This window comes from Apteryx mantelli, chromosome 1 (assembly GCF_036417845.1).
Source record: "Apteryx mantelli isolate bAptMan1 chromosome 1, bAptMan1.hap1, whole genome shotgun sequence".
Classification (NCBI taxonomy): Eukaryota; Metazoa; Chordata; class Aves; order Apterygiformes; family Apterygidae; genus Apteryx; species Apteryx mantelli.
In genome coordinates this window covers 220,647,026-220,660,386 of record NC_089978.1, presented here as the reverse complement: position 1 = coordinate 220,660,386, position 13,361 = coordinate 220,647,026, and the positions used below count along the sequence as shown (strand labels likewise).

Here is a 13,361-nt window from a genome sequence, read left to right as displayed (position 1 = left end):
GGACAGGTGATGGTGCATAGAAGAGAGGGTCCTCTGATGCCCTGCTCTGGGGAAAAGGCTACAACAGCAGCATAAATAGTATTAGATACCAGAGAGTCCACATGGGATGGGAACATTGTGGGTGCCCAAACTCAGGAAAAGCTTCAGCCAACAACCAGACCCTGATTAAACTCTGTAAGACACAAAGCCATAGGAAATCCCCAGTTCCCTGATGCTTGCTTGTGGAACCGCTTGCTACACTATGTGCTCCATTCTCAAATATTCTTGGTGATGTGGCAGCTCACACAGGAGAGGTCCAAATTACAAACTGCCCTTCCTTCCTCCACCAAAAGACATTACCTGAGGATGAACGCCATGTCAATAAGTATGTTGATGCTCCAGAAACAGCCGTCCAAGTCAGTGAAATGCTGGTCTCTGCAGCCTCCTGCACTATGAACTCAGTCACTTTGGGTAAATCCACTGTTGGAAAAAGAAAAAGAAACAGTGATTGGTTTTTGGTGTTGTTTTGCAGGCAAAGCATAGGGTGGGTGGGTGGAAGCTACTGTCAAGACCTTGGCTGGGCTAAAAGGAAGCTAATGCATCCTTTGGGAAGCTAAAATCCTAGCCTCACTGAAATCAAAGGCAAAAAGTCCAGATAGGAATTACGAGCCTGAAGCACATCCCTGTGCCAATGAACACGGTCTGTCCACAGCTCCAGCCCCTGGTGAATCTCTCAGATCATATTCAGCCCACAGTGCAAAGACATGTCTGCAAGGCAAATATCCTTTGGCCTACAATCAGCTTCAGAGACCTTCTGCCTACTTAACTGCAGGATGAGAGGAAAGAGTCCCCGGAGCATTGTAAGGGCTTTCCAAAAGCTGAATCAAGTCAGATCCTTATTTGGTGGGAACTGGTAGAGTTTTCACAAATAACCACCAGCAGATCTTTAGCCTGGACTGCCATGTGTTTCTCCAAAGTGATTCTGAAATCTAATCCATCGGGATCTCCATTGGGATTCTCCATTGGGAATGAAATTTTTGCTTGCTCACTTGTGCCAACTGCTAGTGCTTCCTGAAACCACAGCACAAATTTGACACCCCAAACTTCTCCACCACTAGATCTCTGACCTATTCCTATTCCAGGCCATCAATCAAGTTGCATAACATCACTGAGTCATGAGTGGTTTGGAAACTGTAACTAAAGAGCTTCCAAGGTAATGGATCACAAAATCAGCATTTCACAGTGATGGTCTGCAAGCAGGAGAAGACAAGTCAAAGCCCCCATGTTTCTCAGCGATAAGAAGAAAAGATCAATGCACATTTTCTGACACACTGGCTGGTGGGACCTGAGAAGCGGCAAGGTGTGTAACAGCCAGTGTTGCTCCTCTTCCATCCCCACCTCCTGTCACAGCCCCTGGGAGGGAGCTGGCCCCCCGGCACTGCAGTGGAGATGCTCTTGTCCCACCCTGCAGTCTCTGTACTCACAGGTTTTGGCTGTGAGGAGTGTCGGGCTTCCCTCCAGGTCCTCGATCATCGCAGACACGCAGATGGTGTAGGTGGTGTTCTCCTTCAGCTTGGGTATTGTAAAAGAGACAGTCTCTGCTGCAACCAGCTGGGAGGTTTCCAAGCCACCTGACAGCAGCCATTCCAAAAAATACTGTTATGTAGCAAGGGCAGGGCAATTGCTATTAACAATTTTACAGCAGTTTCCCCACACAGATCTTAGGGGAACTGGCAAAGAAGGAGTGTTATTAGCTTACTTTTCAGATGGGGATACTGAGGCATGGGCAGGTGAGAGATCTGGTCACAAAGGCATCACGTATACTGCTGGAAGGGAGACCAGATCCCAACTATGACTAAAAATGACTGATGCCTTTGTTACAGATTAAAACCTGGTTAATTTTCAGGGGTTAAACCTGTCCCTTTTGACATGTCCATGGAATTTCTCAAATTACAGTCCCCATCTACCCCAATCACCTGTGGGAAAAGAGATGACTTGCACTAATCTCCTATTTTATGGGTATCTTTGTACTCTGTCCTCATATCATACATGACTAAAAGAGCAGAACGCTTACCGCTGAATGGGACCCAGGATATCTTATAGTGAGTTACACCAGGAAGCCTCCTCCAAGACACCTTCAAACTATTTATGCCAGTGTCAATAATCCTCAGATCTCGAACAGTCTGGATGGGGTTGGAGTCTGCAAGAGATGCTGCAAAAATCAACTGGAATGAGAAGTCAGAAGTAACAGCCCAAGTTACACAGTGCCAAGTTCATAGCTCTGAGTCTAGTTCTGAAGCTCATAGGCTTCAGAGCCTACCTTCCTGAGACCACTGCAGATAAATAGGACTGGGCAGTGCGTTAGTACATCCGGAGTTGCCTATGTGTGTCCAGGCTGGTTAACATGCCAGTGGGATGTGTCTACGTCTATGCTCTCAGCAGCACCACCAGGGACCAGCCAGGGACTATTGCTACCAGCTATGGTGGCTACTCATGTAGCACAGCCAGCAGGGTCTCCGGTGCAACGCACAGGTCCATGATTCCAGCCTTGATGATCAAACACTAAGGAGGTCTTTCCACTAGGACATACCTGTGCGGTGAGTCAGGGTCACCTCCGGCCCCTCAGTCTTGCTGAAGACAGCCTGAATGCTGACTTTATACAGGGTGTCAGGCAGCAAGTGGTCAATCTGATATGCCAGCACTCTGTTGCCCAGGTACTGAGTCTTGGCAACTTGCTTTTCTATAAAGGAGAGAATACTTCAGAACTGGTAGCTCACCAATGAAGCTGGTGGCATCTCCTCCAAGAGAAATACCCATTCCTTGCTATACTGCTCTTTCAGAGCTTTGGGGATTATCTTCATAAACACAAAAGCATGAATACAAGGAGGGAAGAAACTAAAACCAATGGTTGCATGCTGGCCTACGTTTCTTAACAGTGGGATATCCTTCCTGTTCCAGGTACTGGGGTCAGTAGTCGTGGGGACTGTCAGGATGGTGGGACCTGCCACAGTTTGTGAGCTTCCATTTTGCACATTGGAGCCCTCAGCTGGGAAGTGTTACACCACCAGCATTTGGTGAATACCCAGGCAATGTTCTCCTTGCAGTTCAGCCAGTCCATACAAGCACTGCAAGGTGCTACCCATATCCTTCTGGTCCTATGGATTGCATTTATATACACTTACAATTCACTAATTATGTGACAGAAGTAGCATGGATGGAGCAAGGCATCCTTATAATGCACAGCAGTAGACCAGGAGTTTGGAAAGGTACCTCCCATGGCCTTGACCACAGACACAGGTCTGTGCCTGGAACATGCATGTGCACTCCTTCTCTGCTCACCTTTGCCTGCTCCCACAGGGTTCCAGGTGACTTTGAATTTGGTGGCAGCTGCCGTGGCACTCCATGCCAGAGACAGGCTTGTGCTGGTGTAGGACGCCACCCTGAAATTGGAGACGTAGCCCAGAGGAGCTGCAAAGTGAGGACAGCATTAAACAGTGCCCTGACTACTGCCCATCAGGGCTCCCTGTGGGCAGTGTAACAAGGACAAAGTCCTGGCAAAGGTTCAGAAGTCATATCTCTGCTTATGCCCTGTGTCACATCGTCCTCATCTAGGCAGATGCTGGTTTGCACTGCTTGAGGGCTGGGCCCCCGGGAGTGCCAAGTGTGTGCATCCTACCTCCCTTAACACCAAGGAGTGTTTTATGCTCTAGCTCAAGGTAGGAGCAACTCTGAGAGCCCAGGGCAAGCAGTTCTGGGACACAGGGAGTCATGAGATCTGGAGCCATGTGTCCTCACACTATCTTTAGGGTGAAACATCCACCCAGAGCTCCCATGGGTGCTGAACATCAGTGTTCACCTGTGCCTGCTCTTCACACGGATCAGTCCGTTATCTCCTTACTAAATTCCAGTGTGGCTAGTCACCTTCTGCCACCTTTAAACCTCTCTGAGGATGCATCTGGTACTGTACAAGTCTCACTTCTGCTTTCTGATCACCATGTTCAGCATTGCTATGTTTCCTCCTGAAGCTGCACCGACACTGACATGGGTGTACAACGGTTTGCCATGGAGGGACAAGCTCCGGCCACTGGCTAGACCACCGTCTTTCCCTATCTCAGAGGAAGGATTTGTCTCTGCTGCCTTTTGTCCAAGCAACCTGATCTCTCAGCACAGACCTCTGGAATCCCCCCTGCTTTGAGGCAGGAGGTGACAGCACTGTGGCACATCAGGAGAGACACTCATCACCGGGCAACAGCTGGCAGGAGGGACCATATTAGGATGTTCTTCTCCCTGAATCTCCCTATGGTTCCCTGCAGCAGAGTTTTTCCTGTTCTCTCCTCTTTTCCAGCTGGACTTTTTGACAGTGTAGAAGACTTTGGCCATTTGTCTAGATTTCAGGCTGCCCAGAAGCCCGGTGAGTGCAGATCGGGCAGTTCTTATTTGAAGCTCTGCCCACATCCACTGCACATGAGCTGATCCACTGCAGAGCATGCTGACTCCAGTTTGCATCTGAAGACTCCCAGGCAGAAAGCCCAGAGCTCACTCACCAGGCACAAGTCAGCAGGGCAAGGGACCACTAGATGCCACCGATGCAAGGTTAGCATGACAGGAGAGGGGTGCAGGATGCCTGGTGCATGGCCTTTATAAGGATATACAGTGTTGAACCAGCCATGAAAGGATGACACTCCATGGTAGCTACTTGAATGCTCTGCTCATACTCACATGTCCGGACTGAGGTTGTGATCCCTGGTCCTTCCACTGAGCCAAAGAGCACATAGAGGGAAATCACATACTCAGTATCATGGGCCAAGTTTCGGAGCTGGTAGGCTGTGATTGACTTGTTGAGGGCCAGCTGCCGAGGACGGTCTTTGCCAAAGAATTCTTTGGGAGACAGAGAAAATAAAACAGAAAGGGATGAAGACTGAGGAGCCTGGAAAGCAGCGCTGTTGCATACTGGGAAAGACACATGTTCACCCTGCAGTCCATCTCCAACCTGGCTGAAGCTCTGTTCTAGGACATGTGTGTGCACGTCCATGTGTGTGTTTGGGCCAGAGAGAGTTTTCCTGTGGTTGTTTGTTAGGTAATTCGAATGACTAAAGGAACCAAACCAGCCGAGAGGAAGCACTACTTAGAAAGAAGTGCAACTAGGTACCCTAAGGTAACTGACCAAATGTAGCTGGTTTCCCACTGGTTTTCCACTAATACTCATGCTAATAACAGCAACACATCCAGTGAGCCTGAGGACTAGGGCATGAAGAGGAGCTGAAGGGTCTGATCCCCTCCGTAGCGTCACCCTGCAGGACACATGCCCTAGGTTGTGTCACAACGGTTACGGGTTTCTGCACAGTCTCTCTCCCCCCTCTGTGCTGTGGCTGCATTCAGCCCCTCACTGAGCAGGATCTGGGGATGGGCAGCCAGACAGGAGCTGGGGAGCCATGCTGAGGGCTCTGCCCCACTTCCTAAAACATAGTTCCTAGCTATTTTCTTCCCACACCTGCAGAAGGGAGAGGAGCATACTGTGGGGCAAGGGGACACCTCTGTAGCTCTCACATCTGGGGCCTTGTCAGACCCCCTATAACTTAGTGCAGCCCAGGGGCTGCTCCAAAATGTGCTCTGACCCTTCTCAGCATCTCTAGGGAGACGCAAAGCCCTTGTGCTGGCTCATCCTCACCTCTTTACTGAGGACTGGGGCAAGGTGATGTAGGACTCTTGCACTGACTGGGATATGCCTAGCATTGGGGTCAGTCTGAAGGTACTTGCTGTAGGGACCCTGCCTGCCGGCACTGAGTCAGGTCCAGGAGTAATTTCTGGGTTCAGTTCATGCCCTGAAGTTGTGGGACAGGCTGCTCAGCCAGTTAATATGCTGGAGCTGTCCTTACGTCTACAATCACCTGACATTTCCAGTGCCTTATCTTCCTGTGCTACAGGGGGAGGTGTGGGTGATGCAGGCTGGAGGAGAGCGGGTTCTCACCTGGTGTAGGACCCCAAGCCACTCTGTACCCCGTGGCCCCAGCCACGGAGTCCCAGGAGACCAGAGCACCGTTGATGGATATCTCACTCACTTTCAGCATCCGGACAGTGCTCGATGCCACTGTGAGAAAACAGAGTTGCCAAGTTGCATCAAGGTCCCAGCAGCTTCTAACTGGCCCTAAAAAGCTGTGATGACTCAGACTGGTATCTGTGCCAGATGATAGACAGGGTGTTGACTACAAATGACACCAGCTCTGAGAACAGAGAGACAGGTTTGTAAATAACAGCAAGCAAAGGGATTTCTGCTATCCACCTGTTGACCGCAAGCCAGCTGTGATCTTGGCTGGGGCCCCAGGGCACTGCTGTGCCCAGCAAGAGTTATTTGGTGCAACGGTGCTAGGTCCGGGACAGTCCTGTCACTTCCACAGATCCCACAGAGGAGACAAAAACAACTAGCCTTTCCCCAGTGGAGACTAAGGCAAAGAGAAGTGGAAGGACTGACAATTTCTCTGCCTCCTGACCTGGACGTGAAGCCACACTTCCCCGGTAGGATGCCTCACATTATGGTGACTTTCTCCACCAGAATATCCTCTTCCTCCACACAGCATTTGGTGCCTCTCCAGCACTACTAATAGAGCCCTTCCCAAAGTGTCCACGTGTTTCTGATCTCTGTGGCTGTGTCTGTACTGGGGAGCAGCTCCCTGTCCCTTGGTGTGGCATTTCCACTCTAAAGCAGGACATGGCTGCAAAGCAAACAGAAGTAGGAGCCCCATACGGGAGACATAGCAAGCTCCAAACAGGTGCCTGGTCATACGGAGAGAAAAGGACTTTGGGGAAACTACTGAAAGAACATTCCAATGCCAGAGTAACCCAACTTCATCAGATTCTTCTGTTCACCAGGTTACCCTCAATCTTAATCCAAGCTAAGAAACCCCTGAGAGCCTTAAACCTACCCCTTTGGCCTTCTTAGTGCTAGCCCCAAACTTAGAAGAGCAGCCCCTCCCAGCTTTCCCATCAGCTTACATTGACTCTACTCCTCACCCTGTCCTTTGCCCAGAGATCTCAGCCAGCTTACCTTCTTCACATAGCCTGGTTATCCATGTTGCCAATGGATTTCTCTCCAGTCTGAGGCCCCTTCTGTCACCCTAACTTCTACGCCTCTCCACACCTGGACCCTACCTGCAGCTCCAGCCCTTCCTCCAGCCCCTCAGATCTTTCTTCATGGACCTGGCACAGCCTCATCCCTGGGCTGTGTCCTCTGGGCTGGTTCCTCCTCTCTCATCCCTGCTGCAGGGCACTTACCAGTGGTTGCTTTTCTGCTCACCACTGGCCCCTCAGTATCTCCAAAGATGGGGTTGATGGTGACAGTGTATTCTGTGCCAGGCTGCAACCCCTGGATCATGTAGTAGCTGTAGGTGTTGCTGAGGTTCACATCCTGGACGCTGCCCTCTGCAAAAGGAAATGATGGCTGAGCTCCCTTGGTTCAGGCTAAGAAGGGCCATCTGCCTGGGATGTGTGCGATTACACGAATGACCAACCAAAGACTACACAGCAACAGCTATAACTTTGAACTCATCATCCAGACATACAACCTGGTCTTGGGAGAAATGAGAAGAGGAAGGATGTTATAAATGTACTCGGGTGGCAGGGCTGGATTCTTGCCTCCACAGGTCTCTCTGCCTCCATTCCACCTTGGTTAAATGAGATTAAATAGCATGTCTTCCTCCTGGCTTGTGTATGTGCCCGTAAGGTCCTTGAGGCAAGGACCACAGGGATGCTAGTGCACTATGTGCAAATTGTGGCTGAGATGCTGGTTTCTATACAGCCAGAAATTACACTCAGCTTCTCAAGCAGACCTCAGCGATTACCAACAGACCAAGGCATCTCAGGACTTTGCAGGACAAAGAAAATGAATGGAGTCAACAACACACAAACAGTTGCATGTGGGTATTGCAAGCAGTCCCATAAGACGGTCCATATTCTGCCCTGTGTGACTCAGTGCCTGAGCTGTGCTGCCCAGCCCTTGCCTTCCCTTTAGGACATGGGAGCCGATCGATGCTATACAAGACATTTTCTCAGGGTTAATCCTTTCTTTGTATCTCCGCTCTAAACTATCAGCTGCTCATCTATACCTTCCAGCAGTGCCCCAGAGGGATGCATGGCTGGAGAAGGTTAATACCTAAACCCTGGGGATCGAACCCTGTTTTGCAGAGGGGCAGAGGAGGTGCAGAGGTGCAGGCTGCAGCAGGCCTGGGGCTTGAGGGGGGGGATGCTGCCATTCGCAGTTTGGTCACTAGAGGGTGCCATGTCCCCATCTTCAGCTCCACCAGCACTCTGCGCCCCATCCCCCTCTCCCGCCCCACACATGGACCTTCTCTCCACATCAGCCGCTCATTTATTTTTATCTATTCTCTGTCCTAGAAGTCAGAGAAGAAAAATCAACCTCCTCCAGTCCCTGGGATGGCTGCCCGGGGACGGACATAACATGGGGTTTTTCCTCCTCAAAACCCTTGTATGCAGGGAGAAAAGGCCAAGAAGTCATTATAATCTGTGCATAACAGCATGGGGTGGATGCATGAAAGCCCCCCCTTTCTCTTCACCACGGAGCCAGGCACCAGGGAAAGCCGGCCGAAGAGAAATACCGTGACTTACTGTTATGCAGCAAGACTGTGTCACGCACAGACACTCATCTCAATCTCTGGCCCCGTCCTGGGAAACAGGCTGGTTCCTGGGAGCAGGACTCCGCAGCCTGCACACTCAACCAAGCCCCGACGAAGCCCCGACCACAGCAGTGTGCGGGGCCGGGCAGTAAGGGTGAGCAGCCCCTGGAGCTTTTGCCACCCCCCGTATTTGGGGTGAGGCAGTACTGAGTGAAACAGCTGCTCTGAAAGAACAAACCCAAAGAGGAGGTTACGGGCTGCTCCTGCTTGCTACCTGTGCTGCAGGCTCCCTCGGCTGAGGACGTCACGTGCCGTCCCCTTGAGAAGGGGTGTCCCTATGTGCTGTCCTTGCCCCAAAGACATCACAAGCTGAGCGCTTGTGTGCTCGCTTTCAAGCTGGGATATAGGACAAGGCCTGGGTAAACAGCTGAGTCTGGGGTGTATCTTGATTTTTTTTTTTTTTTTTTTTGAGAACCATTCATTACTGGTTCATTACAAAGCAATAAAACCAGTGTTATATCATCCCCATAAAGATTTTTCCCTTCTGGTGACCTTCAGACCTGTTCTCCAGCTAACCTCCCACTTCCCCTGGTGGGAGATGTCTCTATTTTATAACCAAGGGAGCTAAGTCAGAGGAGTGTGTGCTATTTATTCAAAGTCTGTGATGGAGCCCAGGTGTCCTGACATCCCGTCTTGTCTTTGAACCACAGAAACATCCATCTCCCAAGGCCAAAATATGCCATCAAACCTGAATTTCTAACTTCCGCTCCCCCACACCAGCAATGAAAATGTGTTTGGGTTAAGGGCAAAGGAAAAGCTCCAGCTGCAAAATGCAGATCTGTCTACCAACATCAAAACTTGATTGAGAATTTAGATGCATTATGGGATGCTGGATTTCAAAGTCAGGTCTTGCAGCTGCATTGACAAAATCAACCATTACACTCCATTATCTGTTACTCAGCTCCCCTGACAAGCGGTAACCCCAGTTATGTGGAAGCTGTGGGATATGCTGCTCTGCACAGAGTACTTTCCTATCTGCACTCCAGCTATTAACCCTTTCCTGAGCTACTCAGGTCCAGTAAAGCTGGCACTAAGCCCATGCTAATAAGGCTGGCTATAGGATGGCCCAATCTGTGCAGAGCAAGAGGGGGTATTTTTGCAGAGCTAACCCACAAAGCTCCATGGTACGACTCTCTGTTGCAGGCTGCTAACTTATCCCCATGTGGAGAAAACTCCACCACTCGTGGAGCCAAGAAGCTTGGCTCCCTCCAGCTTCTTGCTGGATATGCTGGTGTCTCAGAAGAAATCAATGCATCCAGCACCTGGGGGCCTCACTGCTCTTCTCCTCAGCTCTCTTGCTATCAACGCACGTACTCCTCTCTGCTTCCTGGAACTCTACCTGCTGACATCCAGGTGAGCCTGTAGCCAGTCGCTCCCCGGACTGAACTCCACCTGGTCTGGAGCGTGTCGGTCGTCTCGTTCTGCAGCAAGATGCTTTTCACAGGCAGGAGTTTCACTGGAAGGAAGACAGGGAACAAACCTTTCAGCACACCTGTTTGCCATCTGATGACTTTGCTGGCTACTGTCCCTATAGCTCTGTTCCTCCAGCCCATCCGTCAGCGGGAGAGGGATTTCTAAGGGCTCCTGCACTGCCTGGCAGGCTGAAGGCATCTTGTATAAGACAGCTGTCTGCCCCAACAGCAGTGGAGAAAATGCACAAATCTGTGACTGTTGCTTTCCAAGACCAACGCCTCGAGATATTGAGGTCTGAGGCCTGAACGTGAGGGGTGAGAAAGGCAGGCAGCATGTGGGGCAGGCAGGGAAGGAAGAGTAGGCAGCCGATGGGGGAAGGTTTCTTATGGAAAACACACGGGTAGGCTCTCAGGCGGCAGAAAACTTTTGGCCACTGCAATCTGCCCCAGTTCTCCATGAAGCACAAGTTCTGAATGAGTTATCTGGTAACCCCAAATGGCACTGCCAATTGCGGGGTGATTATCAGTAGCAAAGGGTGTGAATACATCGCTCAGTGCAATAATACCAGCTGACGAGTCAAACCTCTTACATGTTCTTCCCACGGCAGACATGGGCTGGCTCGGTCCCTGAGGGTACACTGCGTAGATGCTGATGCTATACTCTCTATCCTCCTGCAAGTTATCCAGCACGTGGGAAGTGGCGTCACCCCGCAGAACCTGCTCGTAGGTCATTCCTGGTCTGTTGGCTGCAAAACCAAGGAGGAGAGTGACAGCGAAGCACAGTGCTATTGCCTTCCCAGTGCCTAAGGCCTAGCCTCATGGTGATGTTGTCACAACATGGTGAAGAGCATGCACAGCAGCTGGTTTGAATGCATGGTTGAAGTGGTTGAAGACTCCCAACTCACGTGCTTTTGCTGAGACTCATGCTGTAGCTTAGATTTGACATGTCCACACAGTCCCCAGCCTTACAGATCACCAGGAGGAGTGTGTGGACCATATCAAACGCTTGAACTCACCTCATGTCCACACCTAAGCACTTGAATATGAACAACATCCAGAGTAGATCTGGATGTAACAGTGAAAATGGGTACAAGACATCCATGGCATCATCCTCATCTCGTCCTTCAAAAGAAAGTCCTTCAAATGATGCCCCTACTCTCTACTGGAGGAACCACACTGTCTGGAAGAGCCTAACCTGGCCTTGTTCCAAGGTAATGCCAGGAGCGCTGTACTGCAATGATGCCGTCGGGCCTTAGACAAAATGTCACCTTTCCTGTTCACAGGGCACTGCTCATTTTAAAGAAAACTCTAAGAAAACTTAATAAAATCTCGACTCACCTCTAGGGATGTAGATCTTGTAGCCTTCCAACTTGCCCAGGGGAGGTGTCCAAGCCACCTTCAAGCTAAAAAGTCCTTCTTCTATCACACGGAAATTAGTGACTGGAGGGATAGGTGCTTTGGGGTACAAAAATGATGCAGAAATTTATGGGACAATGCTGTATTAATGGGCCACAACAAAGATCCTTGGAAAATCTTGCTTTATGGACAAAACGACACAACGGTGAGCAGAAACTGGCCTCCAAGCACGTGTTCTCTCAGCCGTATCCTCAAGAACAATCTTCCTGTCTGTGACACCCTTGCCCGCCTTGAAAAATGAGCTAAAACCTCCCCTTGGCAGAGTGCTTGTTGACTTTCTCTTTGAATGGCGCTGGGAACCGTGAAATATCTACCCATAAGGCATTGCCCTGCAAACAGAGAAAACTCTGCTGCATTTTCAGGCAGACTGAGCAAAGCTGCACAAGGACACATGAATCAAATGCTACTTGCGCCTATGGATGCAACTCTCACAAAGGGGAGTCCATTTTGATCCAGCCAGCCATGGCAGACAGATTTATAGCTTCTGCCTCTGGCTTCATGTTGGGGATATTAAGAGAAGAGATCAAATGATTTTATTTCCACCCATAAAGACATTCCATCTTATTCTTGGCAAGTACATATGAGTCAACCTCATTGAGGCTCTTTATTTATTCATCCTGTCTGAGATCTTCCTTCAAGAAGACAAACAATTTAGACATCACAGGGAAAAAAAGAAACAAAAAAAAAGGAAGAAAGGAACAATTCTCTTCAAAACCCCTCAGGCAAAGCAGACTTGGTGCTTCATGCAAAATAGAGCAGCAGAATCAGTGCACCTCAAACAACAGCAGTGTAGAAACTTCTGGATCTAAACCTGCTCCAACCACCACATCAGACCTAGTGTCAACAGGTCTTGGATTCTGGGGTTTAGTCTAGAGCAAAGTTGGCCCTTTGTTTCCAAGAACCTTGTCATTATAGGTAGTGATGTGACAGCAAAGAAATTTGGCATAGCACATTGCAACCCGAGAAGATCCGGCTCATTCCACAGGATCAGAGATCACTATTTGGGGCATTTCCTATTGGCCCTCGTCATACAAGCTTGATGTTCTCCTTGAGTGAAATGAAGCCCCACTGCAAGCCCAAAACTTTTGGACCATCCATTTCCAAAACAAGGCATTTAGAATATAAATCTATCCACAAACTTCATGTCTATGTTTATAAAATTACTGTCTCCAAGAGCTTCTTTCATTCTAGGTACACTGGAGTTACGTTAGCTGAACCCTAGCCAGAATTCATAAATCCTGTTGTTTATTAAATCAGATGACAGGAGTTATTCAGCAAGCTCCATCCTGTACTTCCAGGTACCACACACACACACACACACACACACTGTGCTGCACACACACTCCCCAACCTACAGCATCCCTACACAGCCTCACTCTGCATCCGCTCACACATAATGCACCGTGGACATCTGGACAGGAGATGGTCCTCCTTCCCCCACCATCCCTGGTTCCCTGCATGTTATGGTTTCAGGGCTGGAGTCCTTCCGGGCCCGCATAGACAAGGAACATGCAGGGATGACTGCAGAACAGATACTCACTTGTTTTACCCTTGACAGTTGTCAACCCCCCAAGAGCATCTGCATAGACAGCCTGCACCGTGAAGACGTACTTGGTGTTGGGTTTGAGATCAGTCACCAGCACAGTGCCTTTGTCACCATCCACCACAATCTGTCACATACATGGACAAAGGACATTATGTCACCTCCAAGACAGTAGACAACCATCATGTTTGCAACAGGTTAGGAGCACCACACTTCTCTGATGCAAGTTAACTTCCACGAGTAGCAGCGGCCTCTTAAAAGGCACTAACCCAGCACATTGCAATGCTCGAATGATTCCCGTGTTCGCACTGGACATGGCAGTGA

The 13,361-nt window shown here is 49.7% G+C and overlaps 1 protein-coding gene across 1 annotated transcript in view; it reads right to left on the bottom strand.

The window, feature by feature from the left end:
• LOC106488103 (collagen alpha-1(VII) chain-like) overlaps positions 1–13,361 on the bottom strand; it is a 141,256-nt gene that overhangs the window by 100,392 nt on the left and 27,503 nt on the right. Inside the window, exons 8-19 of the mRNA XM_067317553.1 lie at positions 13,035–13,164; positions 11,417–11,533; positions 10,669–10,824; positions 10,006–10,122; positions 7,249–7,395; positions 5,948–6,067; positions 4,699–4,857; positions 3,319–3,447; positions 2,570–2,719; positions 2,054–2,191; positions 1,464–1,610; positions 340–459 (exon numbers count right to left, since the gene is read on the bottom strand). Of these exons, the coding sequence (XP_067173654.1) occupies positions 340–459; positions 1,464–1,610; positions 2,054–2,191; positions 2,570–2,719; positions 3,319–3,447; positions 4,699–4,857; positions 5,948–6,067; positions 7,249–7,395; positions 10,006–10,122; positions 10,669–10,824; positions 11,417–11,533; positions 13,035–13,164 (1,630 nt within the window). The remainder of the gene's footprint in view (positions 1–339; positions 460–1,463; positions 1,611–2,053; positions 2,192–2,569; positions 2,720–3,318; positions 3,448–4,698; positions 4,858–5,947; positions 6,068–7,248; positions 7,396–10,005; positions 10,123–10,668; positions 10,825–11,416; positions 11,534–13,034; positions 13,165–13,361) is intronic.